The sequence below is a fragment of the Moschus berezovskii genome, chromosome 3 (genome assembly GCF_049115385.1).
Source record: "Moschus berezovskii isolate FMDL1 chromosome 3, NW_MosBer_1.0, whole genome shotgun sequence".
In the NCBI taxonomy this organism is placed as follows: domain Eukaryota; kingdom Metazoa; phylum Chordata; class Mammalia; order Artiodactyla; family Moschidae; genus Moschus; species Moschus berezovskii.
In genome coordinates, this window is record NC_142462.1 from 54,618,793 (window position 1) to 54,632,439 (window position 13,647).

At 38.3% G+C, this 13,647-nt stretch overlaps 1 protein-coding gene across 5 annotated transcripts in view; it reads left to right on the forward strand.

The window, feature by feature from the left end:
• The window catches only part of RINT1 (RAD50 interactor 1), a 22,006-nt gene continuing 8,359 nt past the window's right edge, over positions 1-13,647 (forward strand). The window contains exons 1-10 of one of the 5 annotated variants that reach the window (XM_055420742.2): positions 1-169; positions 614-659; positions 4,932-5,116; positions 6,605-6,846; positions 9,181-9,354; positions 9,453-9,602; positions 10,141-10,297; positions 12,074-12,184; positions 12,281-12,506; positions 13,260-13,401. In XM_055420742.2, coding sequence (XP_055276717.2) covers positions 128-169; positions 614-659; positions 4,932-5,116; positions 6,605-6,846; positions 9,181-9,354; positions 9,453-9,602; positions 10,141-10,297; positions 12,074-12,184; positions 12,281-12,506; positions 13,260-13,401 — 1,475 coding nt within the window. In that variant the 5' untranslated portion in view covers positions 1-127. Of the gene's footprint in view, positions 170-613; positions 660-1,050; positions 1,217-1,664; positions 1,684-4,931; positions 5,117-6,604; positions 6,847-9,180; positions 9,355-9,452; positions 9,603-10,135; positions 10,298-12,073; positions 12,185-12,280; positions 12,507-13,259; positions 13,402-13,647 lie in introns of those variants that run through there. The other 4 variants (XM_088834253.1, XM_088834258.1, XM_088834261.1 and 1 more) reach the window with 4 other exon arrangements.

Sequence of the window (13,647 nt, forward strand, 5' to 3'; positions counted from 1 at the left end):
CGGTGCAGGAAGTCGCCGTGGCGTCCGGCGCCACAGTCTCCGAGGCTCAGCTCTGATCGCTGGCCGGAGCCAGAGTCCACTGGCCACGCTGGCTGCGCAAGGAGCAGACGACTCGCGCGGAAGCAGGATGCTCCCGGCCGGCGAGATCGGCGAGGCACCCGTCACTCCGGTGAGGTAGCCCTGGTGACCCGGGGAGGGGACACTGGCGGCCCAGTAAGGTGGCACAGACCTCCAGGGGAGAGTGTCTCAGTGAGGTGGAGTTGGCGGCCTGGGGACGCGGTTGCCGTGACCCCGGGGAGATGGCCCTTGCTGCTCTGGTAAGGTGGCAGACCTCCCGGGGGAGGTGGCCCCAATGCGGTGGCTCTGGCGATCCCTGGTCACATGACCCAGATCGTTCTGGAGAGGGGCCCCTGGAGGCCAGGCAAGGTAACCCCAGCTCTCCTGGGGATGTGACAGTGGTGGCCCCAGGGACGTGGCCCTTTGGGAACCTCCAGACTCTGGCCTCTCAGGAAGTTGAGAAGCTGTCCTCCACTGGATGCCCCCTGAGAGCCCTGTGTGAGTTCCACCTGTCAAGTCAGTCTTACCTGTGTGTTTGTCTTACCTGTTCTTCTAGTGCTGCTCTGAAAATGGTGACCAAAAGAAGAACCTCAAGGAGAAAAGTAAGCAGATTCCAAACACCTTAGCACTTTCCACCTATTGGAATTGACCAAGCCCTTCCCTTTCCACCTTTCCCCCATTCATATGCTTGGGAAGTTGATGCCACTGAGCTATAGGTTTTATCTTTGTCCCGCCTTTGGTGGCTTGGTCAATTTCTCTGCAATTAATAGTGTGCTTTACAAAAAATTGAGGAGAGACATTATCACCTCCCTCCCCACTCCCACAAATCACCAGTGGTTCATTTTAAATGATGTCATTTGAATAAGAATGTACTATGGTGCATTTAAATGGTTAAATCAAAAGAGTATAATTTTTTTGTAAAAAGTGAAGATAGAATTTACTCTATAAGCTCCAGCAGGCTTAGAGTTCACAAAACATTCCCTCTGCCCATAGCCCTGCCTCTGTGTCTGCAGATACATCACATAAACTTACATGTTTTATGTAAGGTAAATGAAAAGACATGGCATTGAGACTCCTGTACATAATAGTATATGGATTCCTGTAATAATAAAGTTTGATGCAGTCCAGCCAATTCTGATCATATCTGAAGGAGAAGAAGGTAAGAATATTGTGTTAAGAGTCAGGAAACATGGATTTTAGTCCCATTTACAACGTTGTAAATGTAGGCTGGGCAAATGTTAGAATTTGTAGTTGGGAAGTTGAGGCATAGACTTTTATTAGTTTTACTTCTACCTACCAGTGGGCAACTGGTTCTCATAGCATGTGAAAAAGCATTTAATTCTTATAAATTGAATAGAACAAAGGAGAAAAATAATTTTTATGGGCTGGGGGAGGGGAATACACACAGTGTTAAACACTGGTATGTATTATGTTAATTGCTGATAGTTACATTTTACACTTAAGCATATCTTTATTTAGATATTCTTTCATTTTGTCAGAGTGACTTGTTTTCTAATGAGGCTGATTATAACCTCTTGCCCTTCTTTGTTGTTTCTTTAAAACTTTATTTTTGAGAAGCAGACTCACAGATCTAGAGAACAAACTAGTGGTTACCCATGAGGAGAGGTAAGTGTGGACAGGCAATATAGGGGTAGGGTATCTAGAGGTACAAACTATTACTTATAAAATAAGCACTGAGTGAAATAAGTCAGACAGGCAAAGACAAATATCCTATGATATCACTTATATGTGGAATCTAAAAAAATGGTACAAATAAATTTATTTACAAAACAGAAGTAGAGTCACATAGGTAACAAACAAACTTATGGTTACTTGGGGTTGGTGGCGGCGGGGAGAAGAGGGAGACTTGGATTGACACATACACACTACTATATATAAAACAGATAACTAATAAAGGACCTACTGTATAGCAGGGAACTCTACGCAATACTCAGTAATAACCTATATGGGAAAATAAGGAAGAGTGGATATATGTATAACTGATTCACTTGCTGTACAGCAGAAACTAATACAACATTGTAGATCAACTATACTCCAATAAAAAATTTTATTAAAAGCTATGAGGATATATTGTACAACATGGGGAATATAGCCAATATATTATAACTATAAATGGAATGTAGCCTTTAAAAATTGTGAATCACTATACTGTACACCTGTAACTTTCTGTTCAGCAACTATACTTAAAAAAAGAAAAGCACTTTATTTTTGGTAAAGAGCCCAGTTCTACAAGGTTAACTCCAAGGAATAACAGAGGTGAAGTCCAACCAGGAGTGCTCCCCAGGAGGCTCTGTATTGTTTCTCAGCTTTATCTCTTATGTGCATACCGTGTTTGTTTTACGGTTTTGCTTTTTAAGAAATTGCCATAGTCTTTGTAATGAAATATGTGCTGGTACAATCAAGCTTTTAACAAACCATAAATGGTTTCTTTAGAGAAGACCAAATCCTTTAGGCAAACCTGTAGTAGAGAAATGCATGGTATGTTCAGGTTTTTTCTAATGTTTGGTTTCCATGAAGTCCATTCTCTCCTTCTCTGGGGCCTTTTTTTATAGTATTTATTTTCATCTGGAGTTCAATGGCTATTTCTCTAAATTTTTACATTATCTTGGGTTTTGTTTTTTTAATTTCTAGGTACAACTTATATCTAGAGAGATTAAACCCTGTAAATGAAATAATTCAAGTTGTGGATTCAGTAGAGTTGAGCGTGTTTAGTATCAGGGAACTTAATGGCTGCACAGTGACATGATGGTGTTACCAGTATAAAGTCTGACCCAAACTTCGGATTTCCTAAGTTTCTGCAGGAAGAGGGAAACCATAAGGAACCAAAAGGAGAAGCTTACACATGGAAACACACTTCAAAGGGAAACAGTTCATCTTAGCACACAGGGGTGGGAGGAGGAGAAGGGTATGGTAATCAGCTGTGGGTGATGATGCTCCTACCTTCTTTGCCAAGAAGCTGCTCTGGGCCTTTGGGTTTGTCAGGTTCAGGGCACGTTCAGAAAGCCATCCTAGTGTAGACCATCACAAAGGTATAGCTAGAGATCATCTGGAAAAGAAGAGCAGTGCTGTTGGTCCACAAATTTAAAAAAATAATTTATTTTGAAGTGAATTGTTTAACTAGAAATTTGTTTTCTTAAGTGTTTTGTTTAAATAAAAATCAGAATTTTAAAGCTGAAATACTTGAATCTTCCTTCATTCTACAAAGAATTCAAGGTAACTTGCTTAATTGTGCCTTAAATATTCTGAATAGAAGAAGGTATAGAGTCTTGCAGAGTGAAAAACTGACTTGTAAAATACAGGACATCATTGACTTTTTTTTGCCATGGAAACAATCTCACTTCAGATCCTACAATTTAGTGGTTGTGCTAGCCATTTTGAGTTTTTCTTGGTAATTTGCGTTTTCTCTCATATTTCCTTTCTTCCCTGTGTCTGAAATGGTCAATTTTGTACAACTGCATTTGAAACTTTTAAAACTCTTTTACATAAGGAGGAGTTTTTATTCACCAGTCTCCCTTTCAAATTTTTTTCATATACTTGAGATCTTTCAATACCATTTTTTTTTTAAACATTTTAAAACCAGAGTCCTCCTTTGATGTTATTCTAGATTATACCATCTGGTTCTTTACAGATTTTGAAAATATATTACTAATTTAATAGAAGCTGCATCAGTAGAATCAGATTTGACCTTTCCTCTCCAGTAACAAAATAGGTTCTTAAGATACAGCTGTCTTGAAACGTTTAATGTGTTTGTAACTGCATTGTCATGCCAACGTCTATTGAAGCCTCTGGTTACTAGGACAGAATTTAGTAATTTTTCCTTCACTCTGAATTGCCTCATCTCTTAAGCATTTTGTAGTATACTTGATCAATAAATTGCTTTATAGATATTCATTTGGGTATTTGTCTATGTGTATGTTTATATACATATATATACACCCATATATAATATTTGTGACACTGAAGAAGACTCTTAGAGAGTCCTTTGGAATACAAGGAGATCAAACCTGAATTAGCTGAAGCTCCAGTACTTTGATCACCTGATGCGAAGAGCCGATTTTTTGGAAAAGACTCTGATGCTGGGAAAGATTGAAGGCGGGAGAAGAGGGTGACATAGGATAAGATGGTTAGATTCACCAACCCAATGGATATGAATTTGAGCAGACTCTAGGAGATAGTGGGGGACAGGGAAGCCTGATGTGCTGCAGTCCACAGGGTCACAAAGAGTTGGACATGACCTAGCTACTAAACAACAACATATATACATATATATATACACATATGGAGTCATCACTTGGTATCCATGGGGCATTGCTTTCAGAACCCTTGCATATATTAAAATCCCTGGATGCTCTAATCCTTTATATAAAATGGCACAGTATTTGCATATAGCCTACACATATCCTCTGTATGCTTAAATCATCTCTAGGTTACTTATTATAATACCTAATGCTAATAATAATAGTGTACATATTAATACAATGTCAATGCTATGTAAATAATTATTGGAACATGGCAAATTTATCTTGATTTTTGGAACTTTCTGGATTTTTTGACTATTTTTTTTATATGCAGTTGGTTGAATCCATGGATATGGAGGGCTGATTGTATATATAAATATATAAGATATAGTATATATATATACATATATTCATATTCATTTATATGCACTATATTCGAGTATTTTTGTGAACATATATATATATATATACATAAAATACTGTATATAAACAAAATGCCATATATAGTGTTTATTAACTTCTGAAAGTAGACATGTTGCCTTATATATCATTTGCATTTCCTTTAACTCTATAGTAGTTAGTGGTGTTAAATAATTGTTATTCTTTTCATTTTAGGTGACATAAATATTGCAGCTCTTGTTGAAAATGAACAAGTCTGTGAAGGTACAGATAATGGTGATCTCCCTTCCTGTGTGTCGGCGTTTATAGAAAAGGAAGTCGGAAATGACCTTAAATCTTTAAAGAAACTTGATAAACTCATAGAACAGATGACAGAAAGTAAGATGCAGTTAGAAGAACAGGCAAGTATTAAAACTCATTGAAACAACATCAGTAGTATACTCATTATGTGTTGTGTGCTCAGTTGTCTCTGAATCTTTGACCTCAAGGACTGTGTATAGTCTGCCAGGCTCCTCTGCCCATTGAATTTCCCAGGCAAGAATCATGCAGTGGGTTGCCATTTCCTTTCCAATACACATTATAATGTAATGTAAGTACAACTAATATATCAATACATATAGATCTCTTTTAATGGTTTTATGGTATTCAAATATGGCTGTACATAATTTATTAATCAGCCCCTTATTGGTTGATCTCTTTGCTATTCCCAGTTTTTATCATAAATAATATGAAAATAAACATGGTTATATTAAATCATAAATCCCACTGAATTATTCCTTTATTAAAAACTCGTCATGGCGTCCTGTTGCTTACTGGAAAAAGCCAGGCATTCTTGTAATGCTCAAGATGCCCCCTACCTATTTTGTCTGATCTGTCTGCATTTCTTTGAACTGGATTCTGTGCCCTCCTCCCCATTTTGCTATTCTCTGATCATGACTGAGCTGTTTCTTTTGCCTGAAATGCCCTTGCCTTCCAAACTTTCCTAAAAATTTCCACCAAGCCTGCAAAGGTCTGTGCATGAGCCATGCAAGTACAATTGCCTGGAACCCCGTAAGAAATGCAGAATTTCGGTCCCTACTTCAGACCTGTTGCATCTGAATTTGCACTATAACTATATCTCTAGGTGATTCTTATGCACATTCAAGTTTGGGAAACACCACCTTAGTACACCATTATACCTGCCATCTCTTTTATTGCACTAATCCCACTATTGAAGATGTGCCTGCATCTTTCTTTCATAATAACTGAGATTAAGGGCAGATGCTGTGTCTGATTTATCTATCAGTCCCTAGCACAGTGCCTGGTGTAGAATAAGTGTCTCATCAGTGTTGACTAAATTGGAATTCCTCTAATATATTCTTATCATATTGTACTGATGCCTGATATTTGTATGTGTTTCTGTCTACTATAAGAAATATCCATTTAATAAAATAACCATTTCTAAAGGCATTACCTGGATATCATCTTACCAAGCAAGTCAATGGTTCTTTCTTAACCTGGGCTTAAATCAGAATCACCTGGGGAACTTTTGCAAAATACAGAAACCCAGAATTTTATAATCACAGTCTCATTTGTTTTTGGAGGAAAATCTTTAGTGGGTAAAGCAGGTAAATGTTCTTTCACTGGACCCTCTGAAAGTGCTCTGTGACAATAGACCCAAAGATATATACTGTTTACCAGGGCCCTCCCTACACACCTCCACATTAGCATTTTATTTTGAAGCTTGGGTAGTACAGGATGCAGAAATCCAACCTTTCTTTTGAAGCTTTTAAATGACAAATTTTATTTCTATTTAGAACAAACATGCATTTTGAAGGTAACAAAGAAGGTTTTGAGACTCTTACCTGATTGTTGCTGTTTTTTATTGTTTTTACTTTTGGTATGGTCAGGTACTTACAGTTTCATCAGAAATCCCTAAAAGAATTCACAGTGCCTTAAAAAATGCAGAAGAATCAAAACAATTTCTTAATCAATTTCTGGAGCAAGAAACCCATCTCTTCAGTTCCATTAACAGCCATTTGCTGACTGCACAGCCCTGGATGGAAGATCTTGGAGCTATGATTAATCAAATTGAAGAGATTGAACGGCATCTTGCTTACCTTAAATGGATCTCACAAATTGAAGAACTAAGGTAAAATAAGCCTCTTTGTTCTCATAATTATTATTTTCTTTTGAGGCTCTGTCTTAGAGAGTACATGGATGCCATTAAATAATTAATTAAAGATTATAATAATGTGATTTTACCAGTTGTTATGAAAATAGCATTATGATAATGATTCCTTTATTGTGAATGAACATAAACTTTTCAGGGGGCTTAATTTGCATTTAAAAGAAAGGAATCCAAGTAAAAAATTCAAGTCCCATAGTTGTACTGTGCACACACGATGAAGATTATAATGCCATATTAATAAAACAGCTCATCAGAGTAGTAATATTACTCTTTTTACCTTTTAGAGGTGGTCACTTAATGAAATGGATTGCTTTATCTATGATTCGATTTTTTTTTTTTTTTTAGTGGATATCACCTAAGAAGAGCTACATAGTATGTTATTATATGAAATAAGAAGCCCTCCTACTTTTGAATAGGGAAAAAAAAAAAGACAGTAAACCCTTGAACAAAGCAGAGGTTAGGAGCACCAGAGCTCCTCCAATGGCAAGTCTGCATACATCTTATAAGCAGACTGAAAGTGAAAGAAACTGAAAGTTGCTCAGTCGTGTCCGACTCTTTGTGACCCCATGAACTATACAGTCCATGGAATTCTCTAGGCCAAATGGAGTGGGTAGCCTTTCCCTTCTCCAGGGGATCTTCCCAACTCAGGGATCAAACCCAGGTTTCTCATTTCAGGCGGATTCTTTACCAGCTGAACCACAAGGGAAGCCCAGACTTCTATAAGCAGACTCCTACAGTTCAAACCCATGTTGTTTAAGGGTCTATTGTGCTTCTTTTTGAATTGAATACATATCATTGATTGATTATGTCTGGTATTGCCTTTCAAACAAGCTGAATGAGCATTTCTGCTTACATTGGCAGATGTTTTGGTTTCATAATTTCAGTTATGAAAATAGCTATAAAAGACAAAATCTGTTAGGAAACTTAATAAGAATGATTAGAAAAGGGGAAGAAAGAAAAATGAGAGAATGAGAGTAGGGGGAGGCCAAAGTGCTGTCAAAAATATAGAACAATACAAATGTGAGCTGCTGCCTGAAGCAGTGCCAGTGTGTGGAAAACACAGGCGTGTAGGAAGGGCTAACGCCTAGTGGAGCCGGGCAGGGTGCTGGCGACACACGCCTGTTCCCACAGAGGGCGCTGTGCCCGCCCAGCGGTGGAACTGATGCACTGCAGGAACCCAGCTCATAGTCACCTTCCAGCTCCTCAGCCAAGCCTTCGTAGAATGCACACAGGCTGCCTAGAGAGAGAGCACTTAACTTCCAGTTTCCTGATGACCTCTGAACAGAGATGAACTATTGAGAAGGTTAACTTGTGTTCCTTATTCTGGCTTAAGATATGGAATGTGATTTTTATGAAAAGAAGCATTTCATTTTCAACTGTTCTTTGAGCCAGTGTGCAAAATGGTAGTCATATGCTGAATTAGTCCTGAAAACATGTTGTATTTGGCTTGTTTTAAAGAATTTGATTAATAGTTTGATTTTACACGGAAATCTTGATTTCTGATTCTCCTGAAAATGTTTGAAGATTTGGCCACATTAGAACTACATTCCAGTGTGACAGCCCTAGGCTAGAGCCTTAGGGCAGGGTATGTGCTTTTTACTTGGCCCCACTTTGCTTTTCTTAATTTACTTTGCCTGTCAGGCCTTTCTAGGAATTTGACTTTGCTAACCCACTCCAGTATTCTTGCCTGGAGAATCCCATGGATGGAGAAGCCTGGTTAGGCTGCAGTCCATGGGGTCGCAAAGAGTCGGACACGACTGAGCGACGGAACCAAACCAAACCAAAACCAAATCCTCGCTGTAGAGCTTGCCTTAAATTTTATGTGCAGCTTGGCAGTAACTTGAAAGGACTTGACTCTGAGGTGCCACCTCCCTAAGTTCCCTACAGTCAAGTTCAGCTGGGCAAAGTAGATACAGATTGAAGACGAGCATATTTGACTTACCAGATGCCACCCACATTCTCCCCTTGGATTAAGATTCTGTAAAAGACAGATTTCTTAGAAATGAGGGGTGCCTGATGGAATGTGACAGGAAAAGTCTGTCCTATTGGGAGAGCTGGGCAGGCAAAGGTGGAGGGAGATGTCCTGAACACAGCCCACTGCTCTTAGGAGGATGCTGAGGATTCCAGGCTCCTAAAGACTAGGGTATCAAGTTAAAAATAAAACAAAACACTTTAAGTTGGTGCTTCCTTCTTTTGGTTGTAGCTTTATGTAAAGCAGGAGGAAGCAGCAGTTTTCCTCATTTGATATTATTCTGAACAAAGTGTCTTTCAACTTCGCTATGCCTTCTCTTTCAGTGATAACATTCAGCAATATCTGATGACCAATAATGTCCCAGAGGCAGCCTCTACTCTAGTGTCTATGGCAGAACTTGACATCAAGCTTCAGGAATCATCCTGTACTCATCTTCTTGGTTTCATGAGAGCCACAGTTAAATTCTGGCATAAAATTCTCAAGGACAAGCTTACAAGGCAAGGAATTTATCCATATTTCGTGGCAATTGCTTTCAGATGGCTATTTGATGTTCATTGTGTTTCATAGCAATACGTCTGTCACTTTTCTGTTACAGTGATTTTGAGGAAATTTTGGCACAGCTTCACTGGCCATTCATCGCACCCCCTCAGTCTCAAACTGTTGGCATAAGTCGACCAGCCAGCGCCCCTGAGATATACAGTAACCTGGAAACACTGTTCTGTCAGCTTCTGAAACTACAAACCTCGTATCTTTTGGGGGTTAAAACTTACTAAAATTTCTTTATTCTAGAGTGACCAGAAAGGAAAGCTTTCTGAAAGTGGCCAAGAAGCAAAATGGGAGGAGTACTAGATTTGGACTTACCTGGGTATGCTTATGTAGTGGGGGGTGCTGTTTTCCTTCCAAATAAACTACATGTGGGTGGAAGGGCTGTGAGGAGTTCCTAAGTACACGATTGACCCAAGTTTGCATCTCCTAGGTCTCTTGGGACAATCAAAAAACTGGGCAAAATTGGAAGGAAGCCTTAGTAACTTAGTGTTAATTAATAAAATGATTAATTGAATGTGTTTCCTTACTTATTATCCTTTATCTTAGGAAAGATTAATTCTAATAACATTTCACGTGGACTTTTTACTTAAGTCATATGTAATTTTAAGTGAGATTACATATTATCTGTTATAATTTTACTCAGTATCATATATATCTGCTAGAAAAATGTTCTGTGTGTATACATACCTATATCTGTACATATGTGCTTTTCTTTTTCCTTGACTTTACTATGTCAGAGATGAATTATTTACTGAGCCAAAACAGCTTCCAGAAAAATACTCTCTTCCCGCATCCCCTTCTGTGATCCTGCCCATCCAGATTATGCTGACTCCCCTTCAGAAGAGGTTCAGGTATCACTTCAGAGGGAACCGCCAGACTAATGTTATAAGCAAGGTGTGCTTTGCTGCTTCTTGCCCTGGTTTTAATTAATAGAAAATACTAAGGATGTCTGTCCTTTTGCTGGCTTAAGTTAAATTCTGATTCTATCCACATTTCTGTTTTTTCTCTAAAGAGCTGAATTCGAGTTTTGTCACTGCCCTTTACAGATGTAACTTGGGACTTGTGTTGATATGTCATTGAGAATCAGTGCATGCATTAACACACCATCTGGCCACTTCCTCAAGTTTCTTCTGGGGTGTGCTGTAGCATTTGCTGTGGCACTTTTTTCCAACTGGATCCACATGTGTTCCACTGTGCACACTGCTCCTTCAGGTTTATAAATACATCAGAAAGAGAAGTGAGAGTTAAAAGATAGTAGCTTTTGAATGGAAGTGCTGATGTGTAAGTGATTTGTAGTGGGACTTCCCTGGTGGTCCAGTGGTTAAGACTCTGTGCTTCCACCAAAGGGGGCGTGGGTTTGATCTTTGGTCAGGGAACAAAGATCCCATGTGCTATGCAGCACAGCCAAAAAATAAATATAAATAAGAATAATAACTTAAAAAATATAAAATGATTTGTAGCTATGCATGAGAGAGTATGGGGATAAGTGACAGGAATGACTTTGAGGAAATTATCACCAGCATTTTAGTTGAGGGACCACACCCATGTGTATTGGACATCCTGTTGAGACTTTTTCTTTAATCTGCTCTGAAAATCACAGACAACTGTTTTCAGTGAAATTTGATTGAATGTGTTGAGAATTATAACCTTGGGAGTTGCTAGGGGGTGGATGGATACTGTTTATCTTTGAAGTCTTCCTACATGTGATGTGGTGCAAGTAGCAGAGGGGTCCTACAGTAAGTGTTTTGAATGAAATGATTTTAAATGCCTGATTACACCAGGCATTGTACATGTCACATATAAATGAGTTTATAGGCTTTATAGAATTGTAAAGGAATCAAGGGATAGGCAGTTTTATCTATGTAGGGAAGAGTGGAATGACAATGAATTTCTGGTTCTCAAATTCAGCTTGTTCTTTTGTACTTCGTGGGTCTCCCTCTCTTGGATGGGGTGTTGGTGGAAAGAAGAGTAGAACCAATTATGTAGAGAGGCAGTAATGATTTGAGGTAAGAAAATTGTTAGTTCTGTTGGTTGCTTTTTAAATTGTAGTTCCAGAGGTCCTAGTACTTTGACACGAAGCCTGAACTATGCAGGCCCTGAGATTAACTGCCCCTTTTTCATTTCTGTATTCCCAGCATCTAGCACACAATAGGGTTTTACCTTTCAGAAAATGTTATAGAGTTCCTGTCCAACAAAACTTAGAAGGTTTATAGAATCATCTCTAGTGACAATTTAAAAAACTGCACACTTACATTACTTTTCTATAATTACACCTGCTTTAAGTCTTTATATTTTTTGTAATGCAGACCAGCCGAATTTTTCTTAATTTAGCTTTTGTAAAAAAGAAAAAACAGAAGAAAGTCATGTTTAAAAATTATTTTGGAAAGTTATTTCCAAAAAAATTTATATAAAGGTCATCATTCTTTGTGATACTTATATTTTACATATTTCTAAAGTGCTAGGTTTTAAATATTTATGGTACTGTAAATTTATTAGTTGACTTAAGCCACATTATTGAAATTTATTGGGAGTACATTGGGAAACATTTGACTATTAAGCCTTCCATGATTGTAAAGTTCACAGTCAAAATTGTGCTCTTATGTATTTAACTAACTGTAACTTTCTAGTTGGAATGACTTAAGAATTCAAACAGTTCATCTCCTTCCTTAGCCTGAATGGTACTTGGCTCAGGTTCTTCTGTGGATTGGGAACCACACTCAGTTTCTGGATGAGAAGATTCAGCCAATATTGGACAAAGTGGGCTCTTCGGTAAATGCAAGGGTAAGAGATTCAGTCCAAAGCATTTCAGTTTCAGAGTGGCGGGTGTCCATGAATAAGCTGTCATTTTCATTACCTTATGCTTCTATATTTTTTTAGCTTGAATTTTCTCGGGGCCTTATGATGCTGATTCTTGAGAAGTTAGCTGCTGACATTCCTTGTCTGCTCTATGACGACAGTCTCTTCTGTCATTTGGTGGATGAGGTGCTTTTGTTTGAAAGAGAACTACACAGCGTTCATGGCTACCCTAGCACTTTTGCTAATTGTATGCATATTCTGTCAGAGGAGACCTGTTTTCAGAGATGGTTGACTGTGGAGAGAAAATGTAAGTTCTCATATGGCCGTAGGCTGGGGAGAGATATCTCTCATTGTGTATACAAAATTTTAGGTGTTATTCTTCTCCAGTTCTGGGTAGAAACTAGAGCCATCTAAATTTTTCTCGGTTGAGGTTTATCAAGTTGCCTTCAGAGATTATCTTCTTTTCTTCCCATCAAGCTTCAGTTTTTCCCAGAATTGTAGTCTATGTATTTCTAGGGTAGAATATTCAAGCCAGGGACTTCTCTGGTGGTCCGGTGGCTAAGACTTGCCCTCCCAGTACAAGGGGGACTAGGTTTGTTCCTCAGGGAACCAGGTCCCACATGCTGCAACTAAGAGTTTGCTTGCTGCAGCTAAAGATGCTGCATGCCACGTCTAAAACAATACTGAGTGCTGCAAGGAAGACCTGGCACAGCCAAATAAATAAAAATATCAAAAAAAATTTTAAGCCAGTAGAGTTAACTGTCTTATGGATTTTACATATAGTATTTCTGCTCTTATGGAATCATTCTGGATGTGGCTTTTCTAGGCAGCGAAGATTTTTTTGAAGATATTTTGAAGATTCTGGGTAGGTGTGGCGGGCAGAGGTAAAAGATGTCGCTTAACCTTAAAATAGAGCATGTTATATATAATGCAACTAGTAGGAGGGTGTAGATTTATTTTTTTTTTAAAGAAAAATGATCATTCTAAGAAATTATGAGTTGAAAGATTAGGAATTACAATCTGTAACTACTCGTTTGACATGATCTTTCTTGTGTGCCAGTTGCTCTTCAAAAAATGGACTCAATGCTCTCATCAGAAGCTGCCTGGATATCCCAATATAAGGATATCACTGATGTGGATGAGATGAAAGTTCCAGACTGTGCAGAAACTTTTATGACACTACTCTTGGTTATAACTGGCAAGTATAGTCTTAAAGATATAACTTTGTTTTTTTAGAAGTACTGACTCTTGACAGACTTGTGGTTATCAAGGGGGAAGGGGAATGGTGGAGGGATGGAGTCCATTAGGTGAGAAACCATAATGGGAAAGAATATGAAAAAGAATATATATGTGTATAACTGAGTCCCTTTGCTATATAGCAGAAATTATACACAACACTGTAAATCAACTCTACTTCAATAAAATTTTAAAAAGTAAATAAAAGTACT